Here is a 25,982-nt window from a genome sequence, read left to right as displayed (position 1 = left end):
TCTAATACACAAGTCCACTGATTTGACTACCCCAGTCTGGGATCATTCTAGTAGCTTCTTACAGCCTATATCAAAGCAATTAAATAACTTCAGTTCCCATTGACATCAGTAATCCAAAAAAATAGGTAATTACATAGGTAGGCAGGCAGATGAATGACGTGGGCTGGTTAGCTAAACCTTTATCTGCTCCTCTCTGTGTAAAAGGTTATTGTGAGCCCAGAAGGTATGAAATTTTTGAATTAAAAATTATTAATTTTCCCATGTCCCTATTTTCCAGTAGGAACATAATTTTTATATACTCATTAAGATATAAATACAAAGTAACAGAACCTTTCAGACAGCCATAAACTTAAATTAATTCATATGCAAGTAGGACTTGCATTCATAGTTTATCCCACATAAACGTTTTGAACCAAGTTACTTGCGGATATAAAACTGCATCAACAAAGTCATCATTAGTTCTCAACACTGTAAAATACCTTATCTTTCAATTTTTAAACTGTATTAATTTCACTGACTTAAACTGTAGTTCAATGGATTTGACAAGCATTGCTCTGAAAGAATATACAACAAACATGATTTTTGTGCAATTTGGAATTCAGATTTGTATTAATACTTTAAATTCACAGGAGATCAGCTCATTGCAATGTCCTGCAGACATCTGAGCTCCTAGGAAACTGCTCTACATCTTATTGAAAGACTATCATTAAGTAGCCTTAAGGTCTGCACTCACAAGTGTTGCTGAGCTTAGCCTACCCAGAAGCACCACACAGACTAATAGGACCTGACTTTTTCTGGCCAGCTTGAATTGACTAGATTAATCCAGCATGAGCTGGATAACAAAGGTAACATCTCTGTGTAACACACTAGGAAGGGAGGCTGGAGGGCAACAGAAATTGCAGTGGCAACTGTAATTTGGCCTCGGGGATGGAGGATGTCAAAGCAATTGGCCCAGGGCTACATGGGCTGAGCTGGCAAAGTCATTGGAGGCTTATGGGGACAATCTAATACAGAAAGCAATGAAGAATTAAGACAATAGCCTCTTGGGATAGGGGGTTGGGGGGCAGGGAGGGTGTCAAGAATACCACATCGACGTCTGATACCATGGGAAGGCTAGAGGAAAGGAATCACTAAGCACAGAAGCCAAGCTGTCAGCCACTAAGCCAGCATGATGACTAGCTGGATTGCCTGTCCTCTTCTTCCTTCGAATTACGAGTTTTAGACTGGTGTAAACGGGACTGGCCCTCTCTTCCTCTCCCTTGAGACCAAGGCATTTTTCTGTGAGTGCTTCTGAGAAGGTGGGAGTAAAGACTGCACTTGACAAACAACAGCAGTTTCTCACTGAAACCCACGACAGAGAGATCTGCTTACCAGTAAGCCTTGCTGTAGGGGCTAAACAATTTCAGACAACTGTCCAGAAGCCAAGGACGTAAGGATGCTGCCCAGCTGGGAACATCAGCAGGCTTTATTCCTTCTTTTGGAGAATAAGACTATACAAGGGGCAGCCTGTCTGAAGTACTTTAAGGAAGAAATTGCCCACAGCTTACATGAAGCTCTGTGGAAGCTTGGCAAGTCTCATCTAACAGATCCAAGCTTACTAGAACACATTATAATGTCGGAATTATGTTGAGTTGATAACACCAGGTAGCTTATTGAAATCTAGCAACTAGATCTAGTCTCTGCTAGAACATCTGCTAAGTCAGGTTGCAACAGGGACAACGGTAGCAAGGAAAGCACACATTTAATAATGAGTTTTACTACATATACTTAAGGAACATTTCAAAAGCAAAATGTTAAAATTATTTTAACTCAAGACTTTTTAGATTAAAAATCAGGTTTGAAATGATGTCCAGTAAACGAGGTCATCAGAAGCAATACTTAAAGGAGACATATGAAAAGCACCATACTCAGGGAAGTAAGCATATTGTTATTTATTCTTTCCCGTTATCACACTTTTTTTAAAAAAAAAAAAAAAAGAAAAGAAAAGAAAGAAAGGTTCTTTTTACCTGTTTGAAAGTGCCACTGGGTAAAATCGAAAGTCTTGCATTCTTCCAACAAATTGCTCTAAACCTAAGAAAATATACTACAAGTAAATAATCAAATCCTGTTGAACAAAAGGCAGCTTTGCACTGCATGAGAGCACCTTTAATTCAGCACACAGAGATCTCTCTTGCACGATTACTCCTACTGAATGAAACCATCTTGGATCTGGACAAAACTATAGAGGGCAGTGACTTAATTTTTTGATAAAAAAGAATGATTTATAATAACTTTATAAGAACATTTTGTACCTATCTCTTTTCTGATTAGAGAGGTGGCACAAGGATCGGCTCATTAGACAGAAGTAATGAGCCAGTCCATGTGCCACCTCTAATTAGAGAAGAGATACAGTAGGTACAACTGTACCTATCAATTTATACACTAAAGATAAAAAGCATTTTAAAGTACTCCTTTCTTTATACATTTATTAGTTGTTGGGTATTCAGAATCAAAATCATAACAAAATACATTTCCAAATACAAGCATTAAGAAATGGGACACAGAATGACTTTCTTGCCCAAAAGCACCTAAAGTTGTTTAAGTGACATATAGTTATATTTAGGAGTTCGCTTCAAATTCTGCACATTCCTGAAGAGTTCTTACATTTGCAGAGCCAAGATTTTGTGTAGAGCAACAAAACATCCTGAAGCTGTTCTGCAGTGATCATGTCAGACTGTAGCACACAAAATTCTAGATGTTGATGAAGAATAATGCTATCAGGCATCACTAGAGGCCGAGTGGTCCTCATTCTGCTAGTGGTTTACATTAGCATTGATGAAACTGAAGAACATGAAGAGTCAAAAACCTGCATCTCTATTCCTGACTCTGAACAGGAGCGTAGTCTAGTGGCCATGGACAATCCCATTCTGAAATAATTTCATTTATTTACTAAGAAAAGCTGTGATTGTAAATTAATAGAATGTGTCACTTTAGGGCCCGGTGTGTTGCACAAAGCAGAAAAAACCACCTATATGCAGTAACATCACATTCTGAAATAGTTCCAGAGCTAAAAATAGCATGAGATTTACCTGTGAAGCTTTGTCCGATTTGCAGTGTACCATCAGCATTACCATCTGCAACTGGTCCCACAAGAATCCTTGAATCAAAAGGTGTGCTGTCATCTTCCCAGCCATTCAAGAAGAAACTAATTCTGCTGTGATGCACCTATAGAATTAACAAAATGGGCAAATACATGCTTCGTTATGCAATCCTTTTGATTTCAGTACATGTTGTATCTATCCTTGATTAACCATTAACATTACTTCAACCTACTTGGCAGCATGCCTCTACCTATGGTGCCTACTGAAAGTAGTTACCTCCTTTCTGTCCACCCATTAGCAATCCAGTTAACAAGATGATTATTCAGATGCATAGACTATAAAATTTCTACAGTGTTTAAATCAAAGAATCTACAGTACGGTGATCTGGCAGGGTGGGGGAAGAGAGAAAAAAGCAAGGGTCTGTTTCACAAGGTACAAAACTGGTTACAGCTACTTCACCACTTCAGGCCATGGGCACATGTTATAGCTGTCAGAGCTCTTCTCATACACATCAGCTCATACAGGCCTGAAGGGACCATCTACTATACTCAGGATAACCAAATGCAGCATATCTCAGCCAGGCTTCGAACACCCCTCCAAAATGCCTCGCTGGCCCCGGCATGCTTCTTCTTACAAGGGCTGAAGGGAATGGTATAGGATCTGGCTACATCTGCTTTACACCCAGTGGGAAATTCCCTTACATCAAGGGAACCCTTGGCTAGGAATATGTGCTCAATCTGCACTCCAGGGTATTCTTTTCTGCAAGCATTCCCTTCCCTGCCAATTCATTTTAAATTTGAGCGAATGTTCATAGAAATACTTTATGGCATTCTCCCAGCTCCACAAAGTCACACAATGCTGAGCTTTTACAAAGTTTTATTTTATTTTTTTTTCATTAAAAATCCATGTTTATGTTACATAAAACTGGACAAAGTTTAATAATATGGAAGTGCCTTTCAGTCTTACGTTTTATGGAATTCAATAATTTAATTTTTAAAAATACAGGGATAAGATGAAAATTGGAGTAATCATGGCTGTAGTCAGCTTCCCATTAATGAAGTTAATTACTGAAACTATTTTCAATTTATTCAAAACTTTCAAACTCTATTGAATAGCTCACTTAACAAACTTAATCTCATTTCAGAAAGCAATTTATTTGCAAAATTCAAATTACATGATTTTAAAAATATTTAGCTTGCATAAGGCTTATTTCACTTGACAGCTTGGTTACCTTCAGATTTTGAAGCACTGCTTTGTTTTAGCCAGTTTACAGAATCCCTGTCCCATTTTGCAGATATAGATGCCTGGTGAATCGTGTCTACAGAGGTCAACTAAACCTAGAGTGCTTTAGTCTGTCTTGATACCCACTCTAAGCAAATCAAAATAAACCTGAAATAATCATTTCCAATAAGAACAATAGATGTGTGAGGACAAACAGAAGGCTTACAAACCAGAATAATCTGTTTCAAAAAGAAAAGCCAGAACCTGAAAAAAAAAATCACTTAGAAAACCACAGTATAAGCACTCAAAATGCTATTCCACCAATAAAGTGTTTCAAATTTCAGACCAAGATAAACAGACACGATTATCTATAAATCTGAGCTCAGATGATCATCATCAATGCCTCAGGCAACATGAGTCTATCAGTATTTTAAGAAAGAAAATATGAAATATGATGGGGTTTCTGGCTTTGTTGTTTTGGTTTGGTTTTTTGTTTGTTTGTTTTGTTCCACTCCCCCCCCCCTTTGGTTTCACACCAAATTGTACAATGAATTTTTCTCCTTAAACTGCACTTTCAAACATATACATGCATGCTGAGCTTTATTGCTGTTTCCACATTCAGTCCATATTTCCCAAAATAAGACAGAAAAATTTATTGTCCTTCCACTGATGGAAATTTGAAGGCTATTATCATAATTACTAAGCATTGAGATTTGTTCCAAAAGTTATTGCATATGAGTTTCACCACTCAAAATACATCTCTCTCCATTTTAAATTATCCTTTCTGTTGACACATCAATGACCTAAATACAACACTTTTTTATTTAATTTTAATTCAAAGCCCTCTAAACATCTGATGCCCTATTTGCAAGAGCCTAAGTATATGGTGGTTACATTGCATTTTATTTTTGCATCACATTTTTTACAGCCTGTTACTGTCATTTGGTGTTTGACTGTTATCATCATAAAAGATACAGGCTTTTCTACTTTGTTATTTGTAGCATTATCTCATGTTTTACAACATCTTTGCACAACATGCCCGCACATGAAATATAACTAGTGAAAAGTTCTCAGTGGTATTAATGCATAAAAAAGAATGTGGTTCCATCTCTACTGTCTTTACCCAGCCGAAAGCTGATGAACAGCCAATTTTCCTTTATCACATTAGCACAGCCATGAGGGAAACACATTTGTTCTAGTCAGCTACACTAAAGATACTATTACCAATCTAACATATACATGTTTTATATCAGCAGTATTCTCAGAGTATGAGGGAGCCAACAATATATTAACACTAGCATGACAGTTTATTTAAGAAAAGAAAATTGTCTCTGTAGAGGGACAGAAGTTAGAAATGTATGGCTAAAGCTCAGTGTCACTGGTCTAATAAAGGTAATAATTCTTAAGCTTTCTTTATAGCAGGTAACACTTCTGTGGCAGCTCTGTCATATCATTCAAATAAAAATGTTGTCTTTTACAAGTTTAAGAGTACCCTTATTTTTAGTCAGATACGAAGCATGTTTCCGATTTCCTGTTTTCACTGTAAAACATTTGTAAGAGGAATTCAGAAATGGGCTCGCTCACACCCAACAGCTCATTGCAAGCTTAGCACCTCAGCTGCAGCTTCTGTAGGGCCCCATTCTGCCTCCCCCAGCAGTAAGCAGACCACTTGCCTTCACGTACCCCTATTAAAATCAGCAGGACTATTTACGGCTTAAGAGTGACAGAATTGGGCCCTAAACGATCAGGTATTTTTACTTGTTGAAAATAGGTGATTAACGACAATTTTAAATCTCCCTCTCCCCTCCCCCATCAACAATCTCTTTATATTAAATAGGATTTAGAATAGTTGGGTTTAATATAGCACATCCCCAAGGTAGCCCTAAGCACTTTACAATGCTGAATTGGATATCAGTAGTGCAGTGACTGTGTAAGGCAAAGGCAGCAGTCATTATGCATTTGGCAGTAGCTCAATGTAATGATCCCCCTGCTGGTTATTAAAGGGGGTATGAATATCTGACATGGGAGGAAAACGTAGGAGGGAAACCATGTGTGGGATAAAAAAAAATCCCAGTGGCTTTCCACTGTGGGAGGAGAGGAATGTCTCAAAGTTTGGTGTCAGTTTGGACTGAGCTAAATAAGAAGGAAGGCTGGCACTGAATCGGCTGTTTGATGTGGTTGTTTAAGGTCTCCTGAGCATTAGCATTAAATTGCGCATAATACCACAGAAAAAAAAGATGAATTTTACTGGTATCTGATAGAGAGGACGGGATTATTCCCCTATTGTCTTCATAAATAAAGTTCTATAGGAATTTGCTCCAGGAGAGTGAGAAGAGAGAGGTAGGAAAGGGTAGCCTGCAGAGCACAGGACCTGAAGCCTGGAACATCAGAGCTCTAATCCCAGCTCTGAAACCATCTCTCCCCCATGTGCCTCCCCATCTGTCAAATACTTAGCAAATCACCTCACAGGGAGGTGGCAAGGATTAGTCACTAAGATAAATCCACTCTGCAAATGCATTAGCTGCTGCCAATGCAAAGCCCAATACCAACTTCAAGCAATGGAAAATTCATTTGATGGTGAACTGAGATGGTGAAAGATACTCACAATCTTTCCTCTAAGAGCATTCTTATCATGATCCAGAAGAGCTTCAGAGATGAGAGGTGCTGAACCAATGAGGCAAAAGGCAAGTTCATTTAGTGCATCCAAAATGAAGTTCTTAACGGTCCTCAGTCACAAGTCAATTGCCCTTTAGAGCCAATCCAAGCCACATCCTCCCAAATAAAAATACCAAATCCAATCACTGCCTACACCTAGGAAAAACTCCCTACCTGCCAGGTCACTGTGGTGCAGAATGGAAGACACACTGAAGACCAAGCTACTGCTTATAAATTGAGATATGAACAGCAAAGGTACTACAACTATTCATTTTCTCACCTGAATACCTGTACTACTCAGTTCTTACCCATGAAAGCAAAATAATGAAATTTACCATGAATTTTGCTACTTCATTTGAATCAGGCAGAGCAATCGTAAAAAAAATAATAATAATTTTAAAAAGCACTATTTTCATGTATTGACTGCTAACAGAAACTTCTGCTATATTGCAGCAACTTGTGTGGGGAAAAAAAAGAAGCACTACAACCAAATTCCACATTTAACTTCAGAGGAGTTGTACTGGCTAAGGGTCTACCTACAGCAAAAAGCAGAAGCAGGGGAGCATATAGGAGCATGGTAAGCACATATGACACTGCTCCTGAATACTCTTTGAACCTCAAACCACTGGCAGCTCTAAGACTTCAGCCAGACACCATTCCTACATATTTAGCAACTTTCCATCTTTCCATGGATTTCTTTTGCATCAATTTGTGTTGCTATTCCTTGAATGTAAAAAGTGGTAGTTCCCAAAGGCACGTAGTATATAGATTGAAGGATATGATTTTTTCTTCTCTCTCTCTCTTTTTTTTTTTTTTTAAAGTCCTGAACTGTAAGGTTATCTATAGATATAATGATTAAAAAAAAAAAAAAAAAGTATTTCAATGATAAAGTATTTCAACAAAAATACTTAATATACTTGGGGGAAAAAAAATATTATCCTTTATTAGCACGGAAGCAGAAGAAATTTGGGGTCCCAAGTAGAAGAAAGAGTAATATTGATTGATTTTTTTTTTTTTCCACTTTCCAAGCCAAAGCCAATTTGTGAGAATTCCAAGACTCCAAGTCTACACAGTTTTGGCTTTTAGGTAATAACACGCTTATATTACATAACGTTTATGTGTGACACCTAGTACATTTAAAAAACATACACTTTTTCTTCACACACACGTCTTCTTGTCATCAAAACATCGAAACCCATTACATATATATATAAAAGCATCTGAGACCATTTTAGTCTCATCTGTGTAGAACCGAATTGCATCATTTCAGCTAAAATAAATGAAGTTAAGTGAATTCTCCTTCAGTGGATACTGTGATTTCTTTGCATCAATAAGATTTTTTCATTAAAAATAAGTCTTTATATTAATACTACTCACATACCTTGTGCAAAATTATTTCTAATAAATAAGATAGAAAGATGTGGAAAAGAAACCTTTATGTTCCATTGTTCAATAACAAAAACTACCTAAATATAGTAGAGCTCAAGATCACTAACCAGATACTAATACTCCACTGAACTAATTGACATAAAACCAACAGATGTGTTAGTCTCTTCTCTGAATGTTTTAGAATTTATGATTATATGTTTCAAAGACATACCTGTTTTTTAATAAGCATGTTTCCCTTTAGGTTATTTTTCCTATTCTAATTGCATGGGAAAGATCTATTAAAATATTTCAGATAAAGGGAGTCATTTCAAAACAACATTAATCTCTTCTACTGGTTAAATATACATTCTTTTTACTCCTATTTATCATAGATTCTAGCAATCACAAAGTACAATTTAATCTTAAAGTTTCTTCTCATCTATTGTTCTAGTAAGTAGATCACAGTGTCTGGCAAGACAGTTGAAGAAACCAGATGGATTTCTTCACAGATTTTCAGGCCATATATGAGGAGTTCCACAATAGAGAAAATCTTGGCACCAAAAATCAAAGAAGAAAAATCTTCATTCTAGCCAAATGATACCAATCCCGGCCTACTTAGTTATCCAGCCAATCCAGTGATGGCAAACACTTCAACTGTAAGTTCGGTTCTTAAGGCTATTTATACCATCAAAGAAAGTCTCAGCAGTGGCAGGAATTACCATAATAATGACATATAAAACAAGTCAAGAAGCGAAGCAAACATTCACCTTTAGACGACTAATAGGAAATAGAATACATTCCAATACATGTAATGGACACCACTATTTCTAAACAAGATGAAGAAGATCTAGATTAGTTAGGAGAAAATTCTTCACTCAGAGGGTGGTGAGACACTGGAACAGGTTGCCCAGAGAGGCTGTGGATGCCCCATCCCTGGAGGTGTTCAAGACCAGGCTGGATGGGGCTTTGGGCAACCTGATAGTGGTTGGGGGACAGTAGTGAGAGGGGTCCCTGCCTATGGCAGGGGGGTTGGAATGAGGCGATCTTTAAGGTCCCTCCAACCCAAGCCGTTCTATGATTCTAGGACGATGAAGCTCAGAGATCTAAGAAATGTATCAGACACCAAACAGGGTTCTTGCAAATATCAGGTATCTGTAAACTAAAATTGCGGAAAAAAAGACAGCTAATTTTTAAATTACAAATTCAAATTGAGTTAGTTGCAAATGGAAACAAAATTTTAAGATTAAACACAAGCTAAAATTAAGAGCCTGTTTCTCTACTGAGAAAACAAGAAAAAAAATGAACAAAAATAAACTGTAGAAAAACCAAACATATCTGCATTAGTTTATCCTTTAATTAAGCTCTATTTACACATCAAGAAGTTTCTCTGAGATAGAAATAATTGTATCATCATAAAGAATTTTATACACAACATGAAGAATTTTGAAGTGCTTTATGAACAGCAATTAGGTAGCTAATACAACTTACCTGGTAAGGCATAAAAAAAGATGTTCCATTTATTTTCCAGATCAGCAAACAGGCAGAAACAGAAATGACCCTTCCCCTTAGTTGCTATAAAATCTTAAGCAACTCCAAAGTCAATAAAGCTATACAGGATTTACAGAGATATAAAATAAGCCGAAGTTAACATAAATGATTTGCTTAATCATTCAGAAATAATACAGAAACAGATTCTGACAAATCAGAATAAGTTGTGATGCATCTAGCTCAAAAATTACTATACAACCTACAGTTACAACTGCTTACTGTTATTAATTTGTTATGGTTCTTACAAAAGTTGTTTCCTGAACATAGCTTATTATATGTTAAAATAACCAAGACTCATAAAAACATTTTTTCTAAATGTATTGCAGATTTGTTGCATCAGGAACTTGTTCAACGAGCTCACTCTATAGAAACAGACAGTATATTAACACATTTTCTCCCAAGGTGAGAAAACAGATTAAGGTTATGACCAAAATGACAGGCCTGTGGCTTCCTTGAATACTTTAATAGAGTCAACAAATCAACAGTGGTCACTGATGACAACAGATGAGGGAAGACAATAGAAGGAAGGAGGGGAATTAGTGATGCTGCTATAATGGTGTAATCAGAAACTTGAGCATAAAAATCTTTTTCACCTTCAACCTGTCTAAATATGCTCTTTTTGCCTGTTTATATAAAGATATACAGCATATTCTACCATTGGGTGACATGTGGATTCACATCTCTACTCTGAAAGCAGACGTGGAACAGAAGCAGAACAGTTAATAAAAGATGCAGGAAAGGGATTTTGCACATCAAAGAGACGAGACACACAGGTACATACGTCGGTATTTTCTTGCATAATTGCAAATCTTGCTGAAGCTGCAATTACAAAGGCTTCCACACAGCTTTAATATTTTGTAAGTGAATTTTTGTAAGGAGGAAAGGTCAGTGATATGGACTTAAAGAACACAAAGTGGACAAATGGATGTTTGGGGATAAACATGGAATGAAACTATTAGCATGAGTCCAAGTTTATCTTCAGTTGTGATTCAAGCAGAGCAAATGACCAAAAATCCACCATGCTGCCTTTCACATGTTATTAAAAATTTGGGTGTCTATGTGCCCCTAAATTTGTGCATCAGAAATGGCAGAGAACTTTGTCACAATTCAACACTTTTCTTCACTGAAGAAACTGCAGAATTCCTTCTCAAAGGCTCCTTTCCCACCTGCCAGTTCTGTCCCTATGCTTTCTAATTTTCCTTAGAGCACTATTTACCGATTCTTCTTATTTTGCCTTATTCTACTCTTTTATTTATTTTTAGCTCCATACTTTCACATTTGACTTTTTTTTTTTTAACACGTGTACAAAAAAGACACATGGGAGCATAGTCCATGCCCCCAAGCACTAGTATTTTTCTAACATCCTAAAATTCCTCTATTCCTCCCCAAGCCAGGTAAGCTCCTCGTCAGCCTCCTTATGACTGCTTTGGAAGATAAAGAGGTGCAGTAGTTTCCACAGCTCAAGTTCTGCAGCTGTGTCAGGATTTCATACCATACAACCACATCCTGCTCCACACCACTCACCAGCATCAGTGTACAGCCTGCTCATAGAGTCTCGTATTGTTTCTCTCTCCTTACAATATATGCCACATGCAGTCTAACCTAAATTTAAAACCTTAGCTGAATGGACAATTCAAAAATAAGTACCACAAGCACTATTATACAGTTAGTAGCATAAGCACATTTTGGCAGTGATGACATTATTGCTAGGGAAGTTTGGGCAGATGTCTTACATATACCAAAATCCCTTGTGCTTCTTTTTTTTTTTTCTTCCCTCCTCTTAGAGAGACAGTTTACGACCGGAAGATAAAAAGAGTTCACTTTAGTCTTTTGCTCTTTGCATTTTAATTTTTTATTTAGAATGAAAATTGAGACTACACAGAGGGAACTCTGCAGATCTAAAGCTTGGCAAGAGATAATGAATTTATGTAGCAAACATGAGAACAAGAATGTGTCACAAGGAATTTGTCTCATACCTTGTTCTCAAACAGACAAAAAAAGATGCTAATAACCACGTTAATAGGAACAGGGAGGGGGGGGGATAAAAATCAAAGTAGAATAACCAGGAAGAAAAGCAAGCTCAGATAGATTATCTGCATAATACTTGACAGATAAATGACACCTCCTACACCAGTAAAAACTTACTGATGATTTTGCCAGCAAGCTTGATGCTGCTTCAGCTAGAATCATATGAAGTTTAACAAGGGCAAGTGCTGGATTCTGTACCTGAGATGAGGCAACCCTGGCTGTATGTACAGACTGGGGATTAGAGGCTGGAAAGCACCCCCAAAGAAAGGAATTGGGGGGGGGGGGGGGGGGGGGGGTGGTCTATGGCAAGTTGAATGTGAGTCAGCAGCGTGTCCAGGCAGCCAAAAGGGCCGACTGTGGCCTAGGTTACACCAAGACTGACATTGCTAGCTGGTTGGGGGAAATGACTGTCCTCCTCTGTGCTGTGTGGCCTTACCTCAAGTACTGTGTGCAGGTTTGGGCACCACAATACTAAAAAGACATAAAACTATTAGGGAGTGTCCAAAGGAGAGCAACAAAGATGTTGAAGGGTCAGGAGGCGAGGACGTATGAGGAACGGCTGAGGCCCCTTGGTTTGCTCAGCCCAGAGCAGAGCAGGCCGAGGGGAGGCCTCATGGCGGCCTGCAGCTCCCTCAGAGGGGAGCGGAGGGGCAGGCACTGAGCTCTGCTCTCTGGGGACAGCGACAGGACCCGAGGGAACGGCCTGGGGCTGGGACAGGGGAGGGTCAGGCTGGGTGCTTGGGAAAAGTTCTTTCACCCACAGGGCGGTCAGGCACTGGAATGGGCTCCCCAGGGCAGTGGTCACAGCACCGAGCCTGCTGGAGCTCAAGAAGCATGTGGACAACAGTCTCAGACATACGCTTTTTTTTTTTTTTTTTGGGTGGTCCTATGTGAAGCCAGGAGTCGGATTTGATAATCCTTCTGGGTCCCTTCCAGCTAGAGATATTCTGTAGTCCTATGAATATGAACCCTGTCTTGATTTCAAATATATTTCTCTTCCTTTACTTAGCAAGTTGGGGAGAGAAAGAGTACTACTTTGAATAGCCATTACAGTTACTTAAAATCGCATGCTGTTTTTAGATTGTTTGACCATTATCTTACAGCGAAGGTTAAAAAAAAATGCACACAATAAGGCTTATTTTACCTGCTCTTGTTAAATGGCTTTATTCACACTTCTAAATTCTTGTGTTTCAAATCCTATACCATACAGCAAAATCCTATACCACATATTCAAATCCTACACCACATGGCACAAAATGCTATTTTTGCTATATTTGTAGCTATTTAAGCTATTAGAACTCTGCACATCTGAGCTTCCAAACCTGCTACCCACCCCTCTGCATCTCAGGGCTTGGAAACAACTGGATTGCAGGCTTGAAGGAAAAGGACAAGACGATAGAGGCAAGCTGCAACCCTGACATCTACAACAGTTTCAAAGTGATGCTTTTCACACATCTTTGGTTCTCATGCCAAAGAGCATTTTACAGAGAGAAAAGAAAAAGAGCTTGAATCATTCATTGCAGCCAATGACTTAAGCAAGACTATGGTCAGAGACTTTATTATTATTTTTTTAAAAAGTAATAATAGTTAGGGGACATACCTTTGTTTCCAGCCATCCTGTCATTTTTAAAAGAAACCATGCCAGCATAATTCTAGGCTGAGATTTATTATTTAACAGTAGGCAAAAATCTAAAGTTAAGTCTGCCCTTTCACCACAGCTTGCCAATAAAATAAGTGACTACAAACATTTTAATTTATGGAGTATATTTAGTTCATTCATATCGGAATTCAAGGATGCTGCACTCCTATTCATCACGGAGAAAAGGACGTAAAAACTCCAAAAATCTCCCTTTCATCACTTCTTTAAGATCTATAGGAAAATCACCTACAGCCTTTAAAAACAGCAACTGAATTTGGAGTGAGCAGAAATGGTACAGGGATACGCGCAAGCTATTTGGCATTAAATCACTACATTTTCTTCAAGATCAGGATGCTGCTTTAAACTGACTAGAAGCCTGCACAGGGAAATGGTTTGAAGTAATTCAGAAGTTTAATCCTTCCTCAGTATACCATAAATGAATTTTCAACATACCTAAGCTCACCATAAGTGGGACCAACTAAATTTGTCAATTAAAACTGTATTTTAACCCAGAATATTTTAGGAGAGTTACAAGAAAAGACCAGGAAAGATGACTTTCTTTACAAGATTTATAGAGGATGATAGAGGATGCAAACACATCTATTTTTGAAGACACCATGCAGAATCTTGTTGCAGAATCCAGAGGAACTTAACTTCCACTAATATAACAGGGTTTATAATACCTGTGTTGAATATATTTTCCTGCAGGCCAACAAACTAGTAGAATACCAGGAAAATATTCCAAAAGGAGAAACACTTTTTCATTTTTTTTTTTTTTTAGTTTTATCCTCTGTTTTTACTCCTGTTGTTGTTAGATTTTGACATATGCTTTTCCAGGAGTTTCTAATAAAAAATCCTCGATTAGATGGCTTTTGAAATTAAAATTGCCTGAATGGGAAAAAAAACACAATATTTTTAAAATACTGAAATTGACTCATCACAACATTCTGTCCAAAGATAACAAGTGGACTGACTAGTACTTCAGCTGTGAATTTATTTAAATGTAGACATACACATGCAGCATTAGGGAGGCAAAAACAGGATATGAAATAAACATAAGGCATCAACTGTAAGCTCACTGTCAAGAGTACACCAAGGCTTCTAACCACAGAGTTCAGCTGAAGGTAACTATCTGTCAAATGTAATCTGTGCAAGTGAATATGCTTAAGCTGGTGCTATGAATCAACCAAAATTGCTTTGGTCTTATTGACATTCAATTGCAAGAAGTTGCAACTCATCCAGTCCAACAGACAGTCTGACAACACCAAGAGTGCTCCAGTGACAGAAAGCTTTAAATATAGATGCAACTATCATCATAATATACATGGAACTAAACTTTATGATCCCTTGTACCATCTTCAGAAACTGGTCAGACAGTCATCAGCTGGGTGCCATAAGACCACATGGTCATCCTCAATGACTGCTGCCAATTTCTGCAGTTAACAAATCACCATAAGGAAAAAAAAAAAAAGATTGACTGACAGAAAAATATCATTTGTTCTTTCATCACTGTCCCATTAAATCTCTCTGAAATTCACTTCTTTTGTCATTATCAACTTTGTTCAGCTTTTAAAAGAAAATGCCACATTCAGATTTGTTCAAACTGTTTGCTTTAGTTAAGGGCCACATCTTCAGCTGCTATAAACTGTCTACAGCTTAAGCCATGCCATTTTACACCTGCCCAGACTCAGACCTTAAATATGTTCCATTGCCTTGCTTCTTCACATCTGTTCTTTGTGTCTTGAAACAAGATTTCTGATAATGTGTGTATGTGGGAGAAGGATGTTGGAGAATAAAGCATCTTGCATACTAGGTCCTAAATTGAGCCCTACATCCTAACTTTGCACAAAGGAAAGAAACACCATCTGCAATAAGTTCTCGCTTGTTTGACCCTTCTCTCTTAGAGAAGACCCACCATTTCAGTGTTAAATGCTACAGCACAGCACTGTTGTTTGTTTTTTTGTTTTTTAATTTTTACTTTTGTATAGACCCACTGACCACATGAGTTATTACAGGCATTCATTTGCTTGCCCTCTCCAGCCCTCATTGCCTCATTCCTTACCTCACCAGTGAATTGAAGTCATCCCAGAGTTGCAAATAGATAAGGGAAATTGTGGAAAAGGAAATCTGTCAATTACCTAAAGCTTGTAAGGGTGTTTAAGGGGTTGCACAATGCAAATATCGGGACAGGGAGAAAGCAGAGTCTCGCCCCTCTGTTCTGTGCACTCAGGACGGTTATGCTTGTGCTCTGAGAAATCCAGGGTACAGAAAAACAGAGACCTGAAGAAACCACATCAGGGGACCATAGCGACTGAACTGTCATGAAACAGAAGGGCTGGAGAGGATAAAGGGACAGCAGAAGAAATGCTAAAGAACAGCGAAGGGGAAGGAAAAAGCATAGGGTCGGGAGGGGCAAGTTGTCTCTTTGCCTTTCCTTCTTTTGCCTCAGGCCCATATCGGCCTTTCCTTTTCTTGACTTAACTGGGATGAATTTTAATTGCAGCCTTTCTACGTGTTTTATATACTATGTACTCTCTACTTGTGTGGAGTGGATTTCCCATTCATCACAGGATTGCAGGCAAAAGTCCCAGGAGCATTTTGCTTTCCTTCAAAGTTAGCTTTGCTAAAATCAATAACTTTAGGGCTGCTTTCTCCACCTAGCACATATTCCCACCCACCCCATGACCATTTCAAATTTCGTGATTTTATGATCATTTGTTTATCTCCATATACAGATTTATATCTGCAGTCTTTCCATGATAACAGTGACAATATTCATATTGTATAGATTGTTTCAATAACTGCTTAAAGGCAGAAACCTTAGGGTAACAGTGGAAACATGCTCTCATTTGCAGTTTTAACACAGTCAATTCTAACTGATCTCTAGCAACCACTTTTCCTATTGTGTCCTCCTCGATACCCCATAATCATTCTTCATATCAAAGTCTTAGCTTTCTTGGGATCTATTTTATGTCTGAAAAAGTATTTTTATTGTTCATGCTTTTTTTTTCTGACATATTGCAAGTCTAGAACAACAGCCAAGAATCATAGCTACATCAAGTTGTCCTTACCTTGTATACAAACTACTGAACTTAGTTAGGAAAAAAGGGGGGAAGAGAGGGGGGCATCTACTGTAGATTAAATATCATCCTTCAGCAATATTGTTACATCTCTTCCAGCTTTATATTAGCTCTTCCTTCACTAGAACTCTATATCTTGGCATTTTAAATCCCCCTTCATTTTCCTGGTTGTCTCTCTTATTCCAATAATATCTTCCTTATCCTTGAAAACATGTCACTCCAATTCAGCAGTCTTATTACATATGCTCCTAGCATTTGTATAAAAGATACTTAGCTTTTCTCTTTGCCCTCCTTTACTTTTCTTTTTCACTATCTCCTACAATGTTAATCCCTTCTCAATGGAAATGGTTTTCCTTCAATCCAAGTCTTTCTTTTTGTGCATAGATCCACTAGTTCAGCTTGAACTCCCTGAAGAACAACATAAATTAAAAAAAAAAAAAAAGAGGAAAAAGAAGGGGAAGAAAACGATGGAACCCTGGAGTGCTCCTGAAGCAATTAACTCTCTGTTCAAGAACAAGCTATGTATTAATCCAAATCTGACTCCAAACAGTGAAAGTGGAAGGTAACTGGAAAGCAGACTGTTCTGGCAGCTTATAGACTTCGGATGAACTATAGATATTTCATTTAAAAAAGCCTTGAAATTGGAAAAATGCAAGTAAAAGCAAGCAGAATGATACAAAATAAGAATCATGTATGTAATTTATTTTTTGGACAAGGTTAATTTTAGTACTGTGATACAAACTGAGTGATACAACCCACACTGTCAATTATCTGATAAACAAGGCCAAAGAGAAAGAAAGATCAATGTGAAAAGAGGCAGCTTTTGAAATAGTCTGCATTTTTAAAGAATTAGTATTTAAATAAGTAAATATTATTTTAAACCATTGAATCAGAGATTACTTATCCTTCAGCCACAGAGTATGCATTCCAATTATGGATTGGCAATTTTCATTTCATCTTTCACTGGTGAGTTCATCACCAGTATTTCAGTAGTACTAATATTAAAATGGTTAGCTACAGCTCTGCCACTTTCTACCCCATCCAGCGTTGTACCAACGAAAAACATTCCTTATTGCATGCGTCAGTAGAGCTCTATCAACCTATTAATGATTCCTCAGGACAGAATAAGTATATCTTGGCAGGAGAGTAGGAGAACCTGAGAGCTCAAGATTACAAATACAGGTTCTGCTAAAAACTAAAGTAATTAACAAATAATCAATCTTTGTTGTTTTTACATGGAAAGATGTAACAAGTGACTCTTATGCTGCAAATGAGTTCCAAACAAAATATAATAAAAGAATCGTAGTCATCATATCTGAAAATATACAGAGAACAATTGCTTTCTTGCTGCATAATGACTATTTTCCCCAAATCACAGGAAAATCAGATCCAAACTCAAGATCACTATAGTAACATGAAGAGACAAGTATTAAGGATTCAACAAGCTGCTTCTTAGCAGCTAAAACAGTTACATAAGATAGACTTGCCAAAATTAATTGAAACAAAAGGCCTGAAAGTACATTTTAGATCATCTCATAACAATGCACATTTTCTCTCTGCCCCCTCCATTTAAAATACAGCACAACCACTGATTCTGAATTTTCCTGAACTACTTGTAATCATGTAAATTAGGGATGAGATGTAATGTCAAATGAAACGTCCCTTCTGAATAAAGTCTCTGTGCTTCACTAGTCAAAGAATAAGCAGATACCTGCACAAATGAAGGGAGCTGTTACTAATGTACAATGATTAACCCTGTATTACACTATCAGCCTTAGATTAAATTCTGGTCTTTAGAATTGCCTATACGTGATGAATTTTGCACCACTTTGCACTGCTCAATACTGGCACTTGTAAGTCATTCCCAAATGTAATGCAAGAATACATTGGTTCTACAACACTTGAACAGCTCTGCTGGGACTAGGAGGTTGAAATCCATCTCCTTGTCTTTGTGATGATTTACATAAGAAGAAAGCAATTACTCTTGCCCTCTGAATGCCTCACCACAAAAGTTCCACGTATCCAGTAAGGGGAATCGTACAGTTTTTGCAAATAGAGTCTCATCTTTTCCTTCAAGGATTAGGTTTTTCTTCATGGTCAAGGAAGAACATAATTGTCTTTGACTCCATTTGTATTCCTTTTAAAAACCTTACCTCAACCCCTTCCCTCCTCTGTGTCTTGCTTTCTTCCTTTTATCACAACCTCCTTTAGAAAGTCATTCAACTATTCCTTTGTATTATAATTCTCCAACATTTTTTTCAATTATAATTCACTCATTTTCAATTTTCCTGTTTTGTTTTAAAAAAGAAAAAACAACCAACATTAGCTGCTTTCCTCCAGAGTTACTAAGCATCTCAGCAGCAAAGCTTTGCAGTAGATACAAGACATTAACTGAACACAAACCAAAACTTGACTTCAAAGGACTGTGTTTTGGTAGTTTATCCTTGGAAAAAGCTAAGGGAAAAAGTTTTTGCAACAGCTCCCTCAACCACATTTTATTGCGGATGGGTCAGGAGAGGATCAGGGAAGACTGCTCAGAAAGTTCCCAGTGGTTTCCTGTGCACCTAAGTGCACCTTACACACTTTGAGATTAAACTCAGAAGGGCCAGGGAGATTACTGATCAACAGCAAAAATGAGGATGTCAATAAGCACAATTTATGGAGAAGGATAAAAACTCTTCAAACACAAAAGTAGTCTTTAAATTTAAGAAAAAGAGTGGTAATCCAGTTTACTGACCTGTTACATGTTATGGGAGACCAAAAAAGCAGCACAAACAAAATACTATACAATTTTCAGTTAGCCCTGCAGAGATTGAAGAACAATGCAAAAATTTAAATTACAGACATGATACATGAACAGGTCTTGGAGCAATCTTTCTTCTGATAATCCAGGAAATCAGGCCGACACAGGGCTAATTATTTGGGGCAGACCATGGGACATAGATACATACTGTATACTGGAAAACTGGAAAAGGCAACATGGGATTTCTGGAAGGAAATCTCAAGCTCCAACTTTGAGTATCTTGAATGAGTTAGGATGTATGTGGATAAGCGAAGCCTGACCAATATAATACTCTGGTTTTCCAGAAAGGTTTCAAATAGGTAGAGATTGAACAACCACACTTTGCAAAGACAGAAGTTTAGGTAACTCCAAACACCTCTACAACCTAACATTATGTACAGTCCTGAAAACAGTGGTGAGGTGAAAAAGGTTGTAGTTAATACATCCAGGCAGTAAAAGTCAAGCTTGCTTCAAATTTACAACAGGATCTCAAAACATTTAAGAAACAAGCAATAAACTAGCAAACTAAAAGTGTTGATAACCACAAAGTAATTGACGTGAGAAAATTATTCTCAACTATGTAAACATAACATTAAATTCTGAGCTTCTACTGCTCAGAAAATAAAAGGTGTTCTTAGAGTTACCATAGAAAGTAAACCCCTAATGAACAAAATACTCAGTGGCAGCCAAAGAGAGAAAGGAATGAGGAACAAATCCACAAAGCTTCATAGTACAACTACAGAAGTTTATGGTACAAAGTGCCTAGAATGACAAGGGAGTTCTGACCCTTTCATCCCCAAAACTGCAATAGCACAACACAAAATTTCAGAAAAAAATCAGTGAGGATGACCGAACTGACTTTAGTATAAGGACAAATCAAAGTAGGAATCCAAATTAAAACTAACTGTAACAACCTGTGATTGAGTTCTACAGCCAGAATCTCAAACAGTATGAGAACGATAAATAGAAAGTGACCCACAAAAGAAATTATCCAAAAGAATTTAGCAAACAGCCAGTTTAAAATACAGAACAGCTTCACACAGGCATAATTACATATGAATAACACACAGGGTAATAGAGACATCAAAAATGTAAACTATAAAAAAAGAATGAGACTACTAAACTAAATGTAGGTCAGTCAGTGGCTATTCAACTCAGCCTAACTTAAGACACTTCAAAGCCATGGGTTGTTGGAGAAGAGGTCAGGGATGTATATGAAGAAAGCTGTTTCGGGACATCTGCTCTTTCACATTCAAAGACAGAATATCTAGATCGACTGTCAAACCAACACAGCAGTTCTTACACAATGCAAAAATTATGGTATTATTGAACTGAGGTATTGGGATGAGATACATGGACAGGAATGTTTTCCTCATCTTCCATCCCAGCTGTTCAGCATCAGGAAATAATCTTTGCTTCCATGAGAAAATTATACATGCAGAGACTTACCTGAGAATTTTTTCTGTGAACTGCCACTAACATGTATGGATTTTGCATTGTACAGAACCTACACATGTAATTTATGTCACCTTCCACTTGCTGCATGCAAGAAATGCACATGAAAGTGTTCACACAAATAATGGAGGCTGCATAAGGGACAATCTGAAAGTTTCATCTTTCACTTTTTCAGACTTTTGACTTTTGTCTTTAAGCTAGAAAAACCCGAGCCAGACGTAGTAATTACTTTTTAATACTTTACTTATTTGTTTAAATAACCAGGAAAAGACATTGCTCTATTTGGCCATGCTCATGAAGTTTTTAAGACTTATCAAGAAAGTTTCAAGTTTCCTGTGAAAATTTCTACTTAGCCACTGGCATAGCGTGAAGAAGGATAGTGGTTCACAATATGCGATCCATCTTTACCAGCAAAGAATTTCAAGCCAGTTGCCAGTTTTCTGCTCGTGCACTCTGCACACTGAGAACTACCTGTGAGAGGACCTTCCATCTGCATTGCAAATGTTCTGTGCTAAACGGTGATATTCTAGTGTACAACTTCAAGCTTGGTCTCCTCAGAAAGGAATCAAATTCAAGCATATCGGAAGTGCTCTTCTGAGTATAACAGAAGACTCTAAATACAGACAGAAGACAAACCTACATAAAAGTGAACTCTTCCTGTACACAAAATGGATGACGTAGATGTACCCTGTGAGTGTTATCTCCATGTTTTATACCAACAGCCATATCAAGTACATGTGGCTACTTCAAGTCTCTCAGTTTGCTCCCTGTACAACCCAAGTGTACATAAAGTACAAACAGAAGAGCAGTTGTAAAGCTGCAGAAGAGTACCTGAAGTTTGGAATACACTTAAACACATATTTATGTACAGTGCTTATAAGAGATGCATTCAGAATTAAGGGCTTTCTAGGTCAAACACTTTTTTTTGGCGGGCGGGGGGGGGGGGGAGGGGCGGGGATTGTTTCTCTCAGTAGGACTCCAGATTTCTAGCAGTCTGAAAACAGTTGATTCCAACGATCATAATTTAATTGATAGGATGCTGTTAAGCACACATCTATTTCTCTCCGTTCTTTTAATACTAGTTACACAATTTCTATTATTTTCAGTATTGAGTTTGAGCACTTGAAGAACATTTTTATTTTTTTATTTAACCTTTCAAAACATTCTCCTCTAAGAAGTGTGCAAGCTACTTCCACATGGTATGGCATACCTTTTATATTCTTATGCTGCCGCCAAGGTTTCATCTCCAACAAAATGCCAAAATACCCTAGCAACCGCAAGATGTTTAGGGATTTGAGAGTAGAGGAAAAAAAGAATGCAAATCATTCTTAACATAGTGTTTCTGTTATTAAAAACACAATTTAATTGGCTGCCACATTTATTTTTTTTTTTTTTATTAAGGAAACAAAGTGCTTGTAAAACAAATTGAAACTTGATGGAATTCAAATCTCATCTTGAACTCTCCAGACAGAGCAGGCGTAGCTTCTCCAAACCAGTCAGTACTACCAACTCCAAGCACTGGTCATACAAAGGCTTGATTCCATTCCATTTATGATATATAATCTGTGCAAACTTCAGTAGGTTTTGCTTTTGCAACTGCAAAATTATTTGTGATTTCCAGAACAGTAGTCAAGACAGCACTGATAAAGCATCTATTTTTGCAATTTCTTGAAATTAAAATCCTGGCCTATACGAAATTCCTTGTCTTGTGTTCCCAGGCAGCTGTTAGACTGTAAATCTAAATCTGCAGATACACAGGAACTTGACTGAATTCATATTCAGGCAAGAAAGGGGGTGGATGTTTTAAGATACAATATAAATGAAGAGGAAACAGAGGCACCTGGGACATATCTATTTCCTAAGAAGCTGAAGTTATAACAAAGAGCTTTCAAATCAACACAAACAGTGTACATCCTAGTACCTAGGACCCAAGAGAAGAGGCAAGCACCACAGTAGGACTTCTGGAGGCAGCACAGCAAGTTACTTGTATCAATGAACCCTGAGGCTGGAAGTTCAGCAGCAGTTATGAATAGGCTGCAACTATAGCAGATTAAATGACAAACCAGTTGCCAAGAAAGCTACGCTTGTTGTTTCTATGAACAGTTCTCCAAACAGACAACCAAATACATTATAGACTGTAATATTTTTTATTTCTCGTCTGTTGGGAGCATAGCACCAACAATACGTTGAAATATTTTCAACACAATTGTAATTAGTAGACAAAAAGCCCTAGTATGTAGAATTCATGCAAATTCTCCCCTCCCTTTTTGGGACTGACAAACTGTTCCTAATGGATAGTAAGGGATACTTCAAGTGGGAGATCAAAGTGGTCTGTTAAATTAAAATGCTTCCTTGCTTTCCTACAATCTTACTAAACATGGGGAATATCCCATTTTAAACACCTCATATTTAGTAATGCATACACAGAGCATGCATAGAGTAAATGTTTTCCTCCCTGCTTTTAAGTCTCAGGTTCTTTGCTTTTAACATAAATTTTGAAAAGTATTCAAAAACTTGTGTAGAAAATAAAAGGATTTCACAAATTGGAAAGGACAAGTTTTCTCTTGATAGTCAAACAGTTATGATGTAAAGCAGTCTCATTAAATCATAAGTACTTTAACCTTTTCTTTAAAGAACTGGAAGATTTAAAGATTTATAAAGAAATTTTGCCTAAACTAGGAAATGACTCATATTTGACATGTATTGAAATGATAATGCTGATTTCAGTAGGCACTCTAAGAGCCTTTTGCTCCCAGGAGAGTAATTCAGTCATGGTTACCTCTCTGCATTTAGATTTTAAACTTACTTTCTAAAGCTTTTAATGTGCTATAGTCTGCCAAAACATGGCAGAGTTACATAGATATGATCAGGCAAAATAAAGGCTAGTAAAAAGTTTATTTTTATAATTGCAGACACTAAATATGAAACAAATACATCAATCTGACATGTTCTCAGAGAATCTCCTGTTTCAGCAGCTTTGGATGTATCTGAAAATTCATGTTTAAATTCCACTCTTCTTAGCTACTTAAATAAATTCTGAAGTATCAAAGGGAAAGTGAGAGACCCTTAACAGTGAATCTGAAGAAAAAATACATAATGGAGCTGCTGTTACTAAGCAGCACAGATCTGATACTGTTATCACTATGCACAGATAATGAGGTACACAACTAGCCTTAATCACACACTGCTAAGCTTTATTTTTTTTAATTCTTTAAAAGATCATTTTTTAAAGACATTAGTTTTCCTGATGCTTTTCTTCAGTGTGTATTGGATTAATTTAATGCTATATATTCTTTACTCCACTGTGTACCTTCAAACAGTTTTTGATAATACAGACCTAAAAAGTAGGGTGACAAATGTAATTAAATCAAGATCAAACACAGGACACAAACTTTCAGAAACCTCAAAGATTTGATCCTTACCTACTGAAATCAACTAGAGAAGTGCCAGAAATTTCAAGGAAACAAGATCCACAGTTTAAGGACCTGTTATATATTGCAAAACCAAAAGATAAGCTCCTTTACAAACCATAAGCAGTGGAAAATAAAGGCAAGTGTCATTACAGAAAAATAAATCCTATTAATTGGAGAGCATAAAGAGTGGTCAAAATTCACTTTTGTTGCAAATCCACTTCAACTTACCTCAGCACAAATACTCAAGGATGACTTTCCTCAAATTTTTATGGGGTATAAAGAGCAAACAAATGGATAGCCAATAGCTCTGTCAGCAACATACTACATATTAAGAAGACTGCATAAGCTATTTAAAAGTATGAAGTTACTCTCAGACCAATGCCATCTAGTCTCAAGCAGTTTTTTCCACAGTACATTCAAAGACTATTAGTGCCTCACGCCCAACATTTTGCTGGCAGCAGTTATTACAGTAATTTTGCAGGAAAAAGGAAAAAAAATCCCCAGTCCACCTATATAACAAGGCAGGGATACAAATTCCCATCTTCTCCTGTTGGACACACTGTATCACATTATCCAGTTTATGACAGTTACCGAGTTTAAAAAATAACTTTTTTTTTATCCCTGCTATTCTGATCAGAAGCCTTTTTTCAGAAACAGTCTGCTGTAATAAAACAGACTCAATTTCCAGCTTAAATGGTTCCTTTTTCTGCCTGGTGTTTACTCTCCAACAGATTTAGAGAAGAAAACTCTATGCCCTCCTACACTTGGCTATTGTTAAAAAAAACTCCCAAAAGAAGGTTCTCCAAGTCATCTTCTGCAAGGCCTGCACAGAGCCTTTCATTGTCATCATGTCTAGTATCTCTGTTCTGAATTACATTCCCTAAATATGAAGGCCTGAAACTGCACACACTTGCGTGAAACCTCAAAGGTTGAAGCAGCAGCAGTGATGCTTCCCCCTCACAACTGGAAGTCTCTCCAGATGCCCTGTCCCAACACAAGCTTTTTTAAGGGCCATGTCAGGCCAGTAATCCATCACCACCACCTAGGACCATTACTTCAGCCACTTCTAATATTTAACTACTTAGCAAGAGATTTTTAGTAGTTTCAAATGTTACTTTGCATTTTATAATACCAAATTTTATTTTGTGCCTGTTACCCCCCCAATCCTTTTAGTCATTCCATTTTTCTTACACGTAACGTCTTTCTTGCTGTTTGTTTTTCTGATGATGCCTCTCCACATGATGTTACCAGCTTGAATCAGTACACTCCGTATTTCTGCCAAGATCATTAATGAGAATGTAATACAAGGCTGGTCCAAAGAATGATTTTCAAAGAATTCAACTAATTTTTTCCAGACATTACACCTTCCTTTGAGCAGTATCTATTGCTACCTCTCTCCACAAACATTTCCTTTGACCCTACGACTTCTCATGGGGTGTCACATCAATGCTATACTGAACTCCAGATAGAAGGAAATTCGGCAGATTTACTTTGCCTGAAAATCAGTTTTCTCGTTAAAAAGAGCTAAGAGGTTAGACAGTGATGAGTTATCTTCAGTAAATCCATGTTGCGTTTTATCCCATTTTCCATTTACCTTCACATCTTTATTCCTTCAAAAAAATCTTCTCAAAATCCTCATGTGCCACTGTGCCAAGACAAATAGCTCTGTGTTTCCAAGATCCTTTTTCTCTTCCTGTTAGTACTGGCTCTGGC

The 25,982-nt window shown here is 37.4% G+C and overlaps 1 protein-coding gene across 4 annotated transcripts in view; it reads right to left on the bottom strand.

The window, feature by feature from the left end:
- Positions 1-25,982, bottom strand: part of USH2A (usherin) — a 416,419-nt gene that overhangs the window by 362,170 nt on the left and 28,267 nt on the right. For all 4 annotated transcript variants that reach the window (XM_083828188.1, XM_083828190.1, XM_083828189.1 and 1 more), the window contains exons 4-5: positions 3,069-3,204; positions 2,007-2,070 (exon numbers count right to left, since the gene is read on the bottom strand). In XM_083828188.1, coding sequence (XP_083684314.1) covers positions 2,007-2,070; positions 3,069-3,204 — 200 coding nt within the window. The remainder of the gene's footprint in view (positions 1-2,006; positions 2,071-3,068; positions 3,205-25,982) is intronic.

This window comes from Anser anser, assembly GCF_964211835.1.
Source record: "Anser anser genome assembly, chromosome: 3".
Lineage (NCBI taxonomy): Eukaryota > Metazoa > Chordata > Aves > Anseriformes > Anatidae > Anser > Anser anser.
Note: the sequence above shows the minus strand (reverse complement) of the source record. Positions and strands in the feature narration are given on the sequence as shown.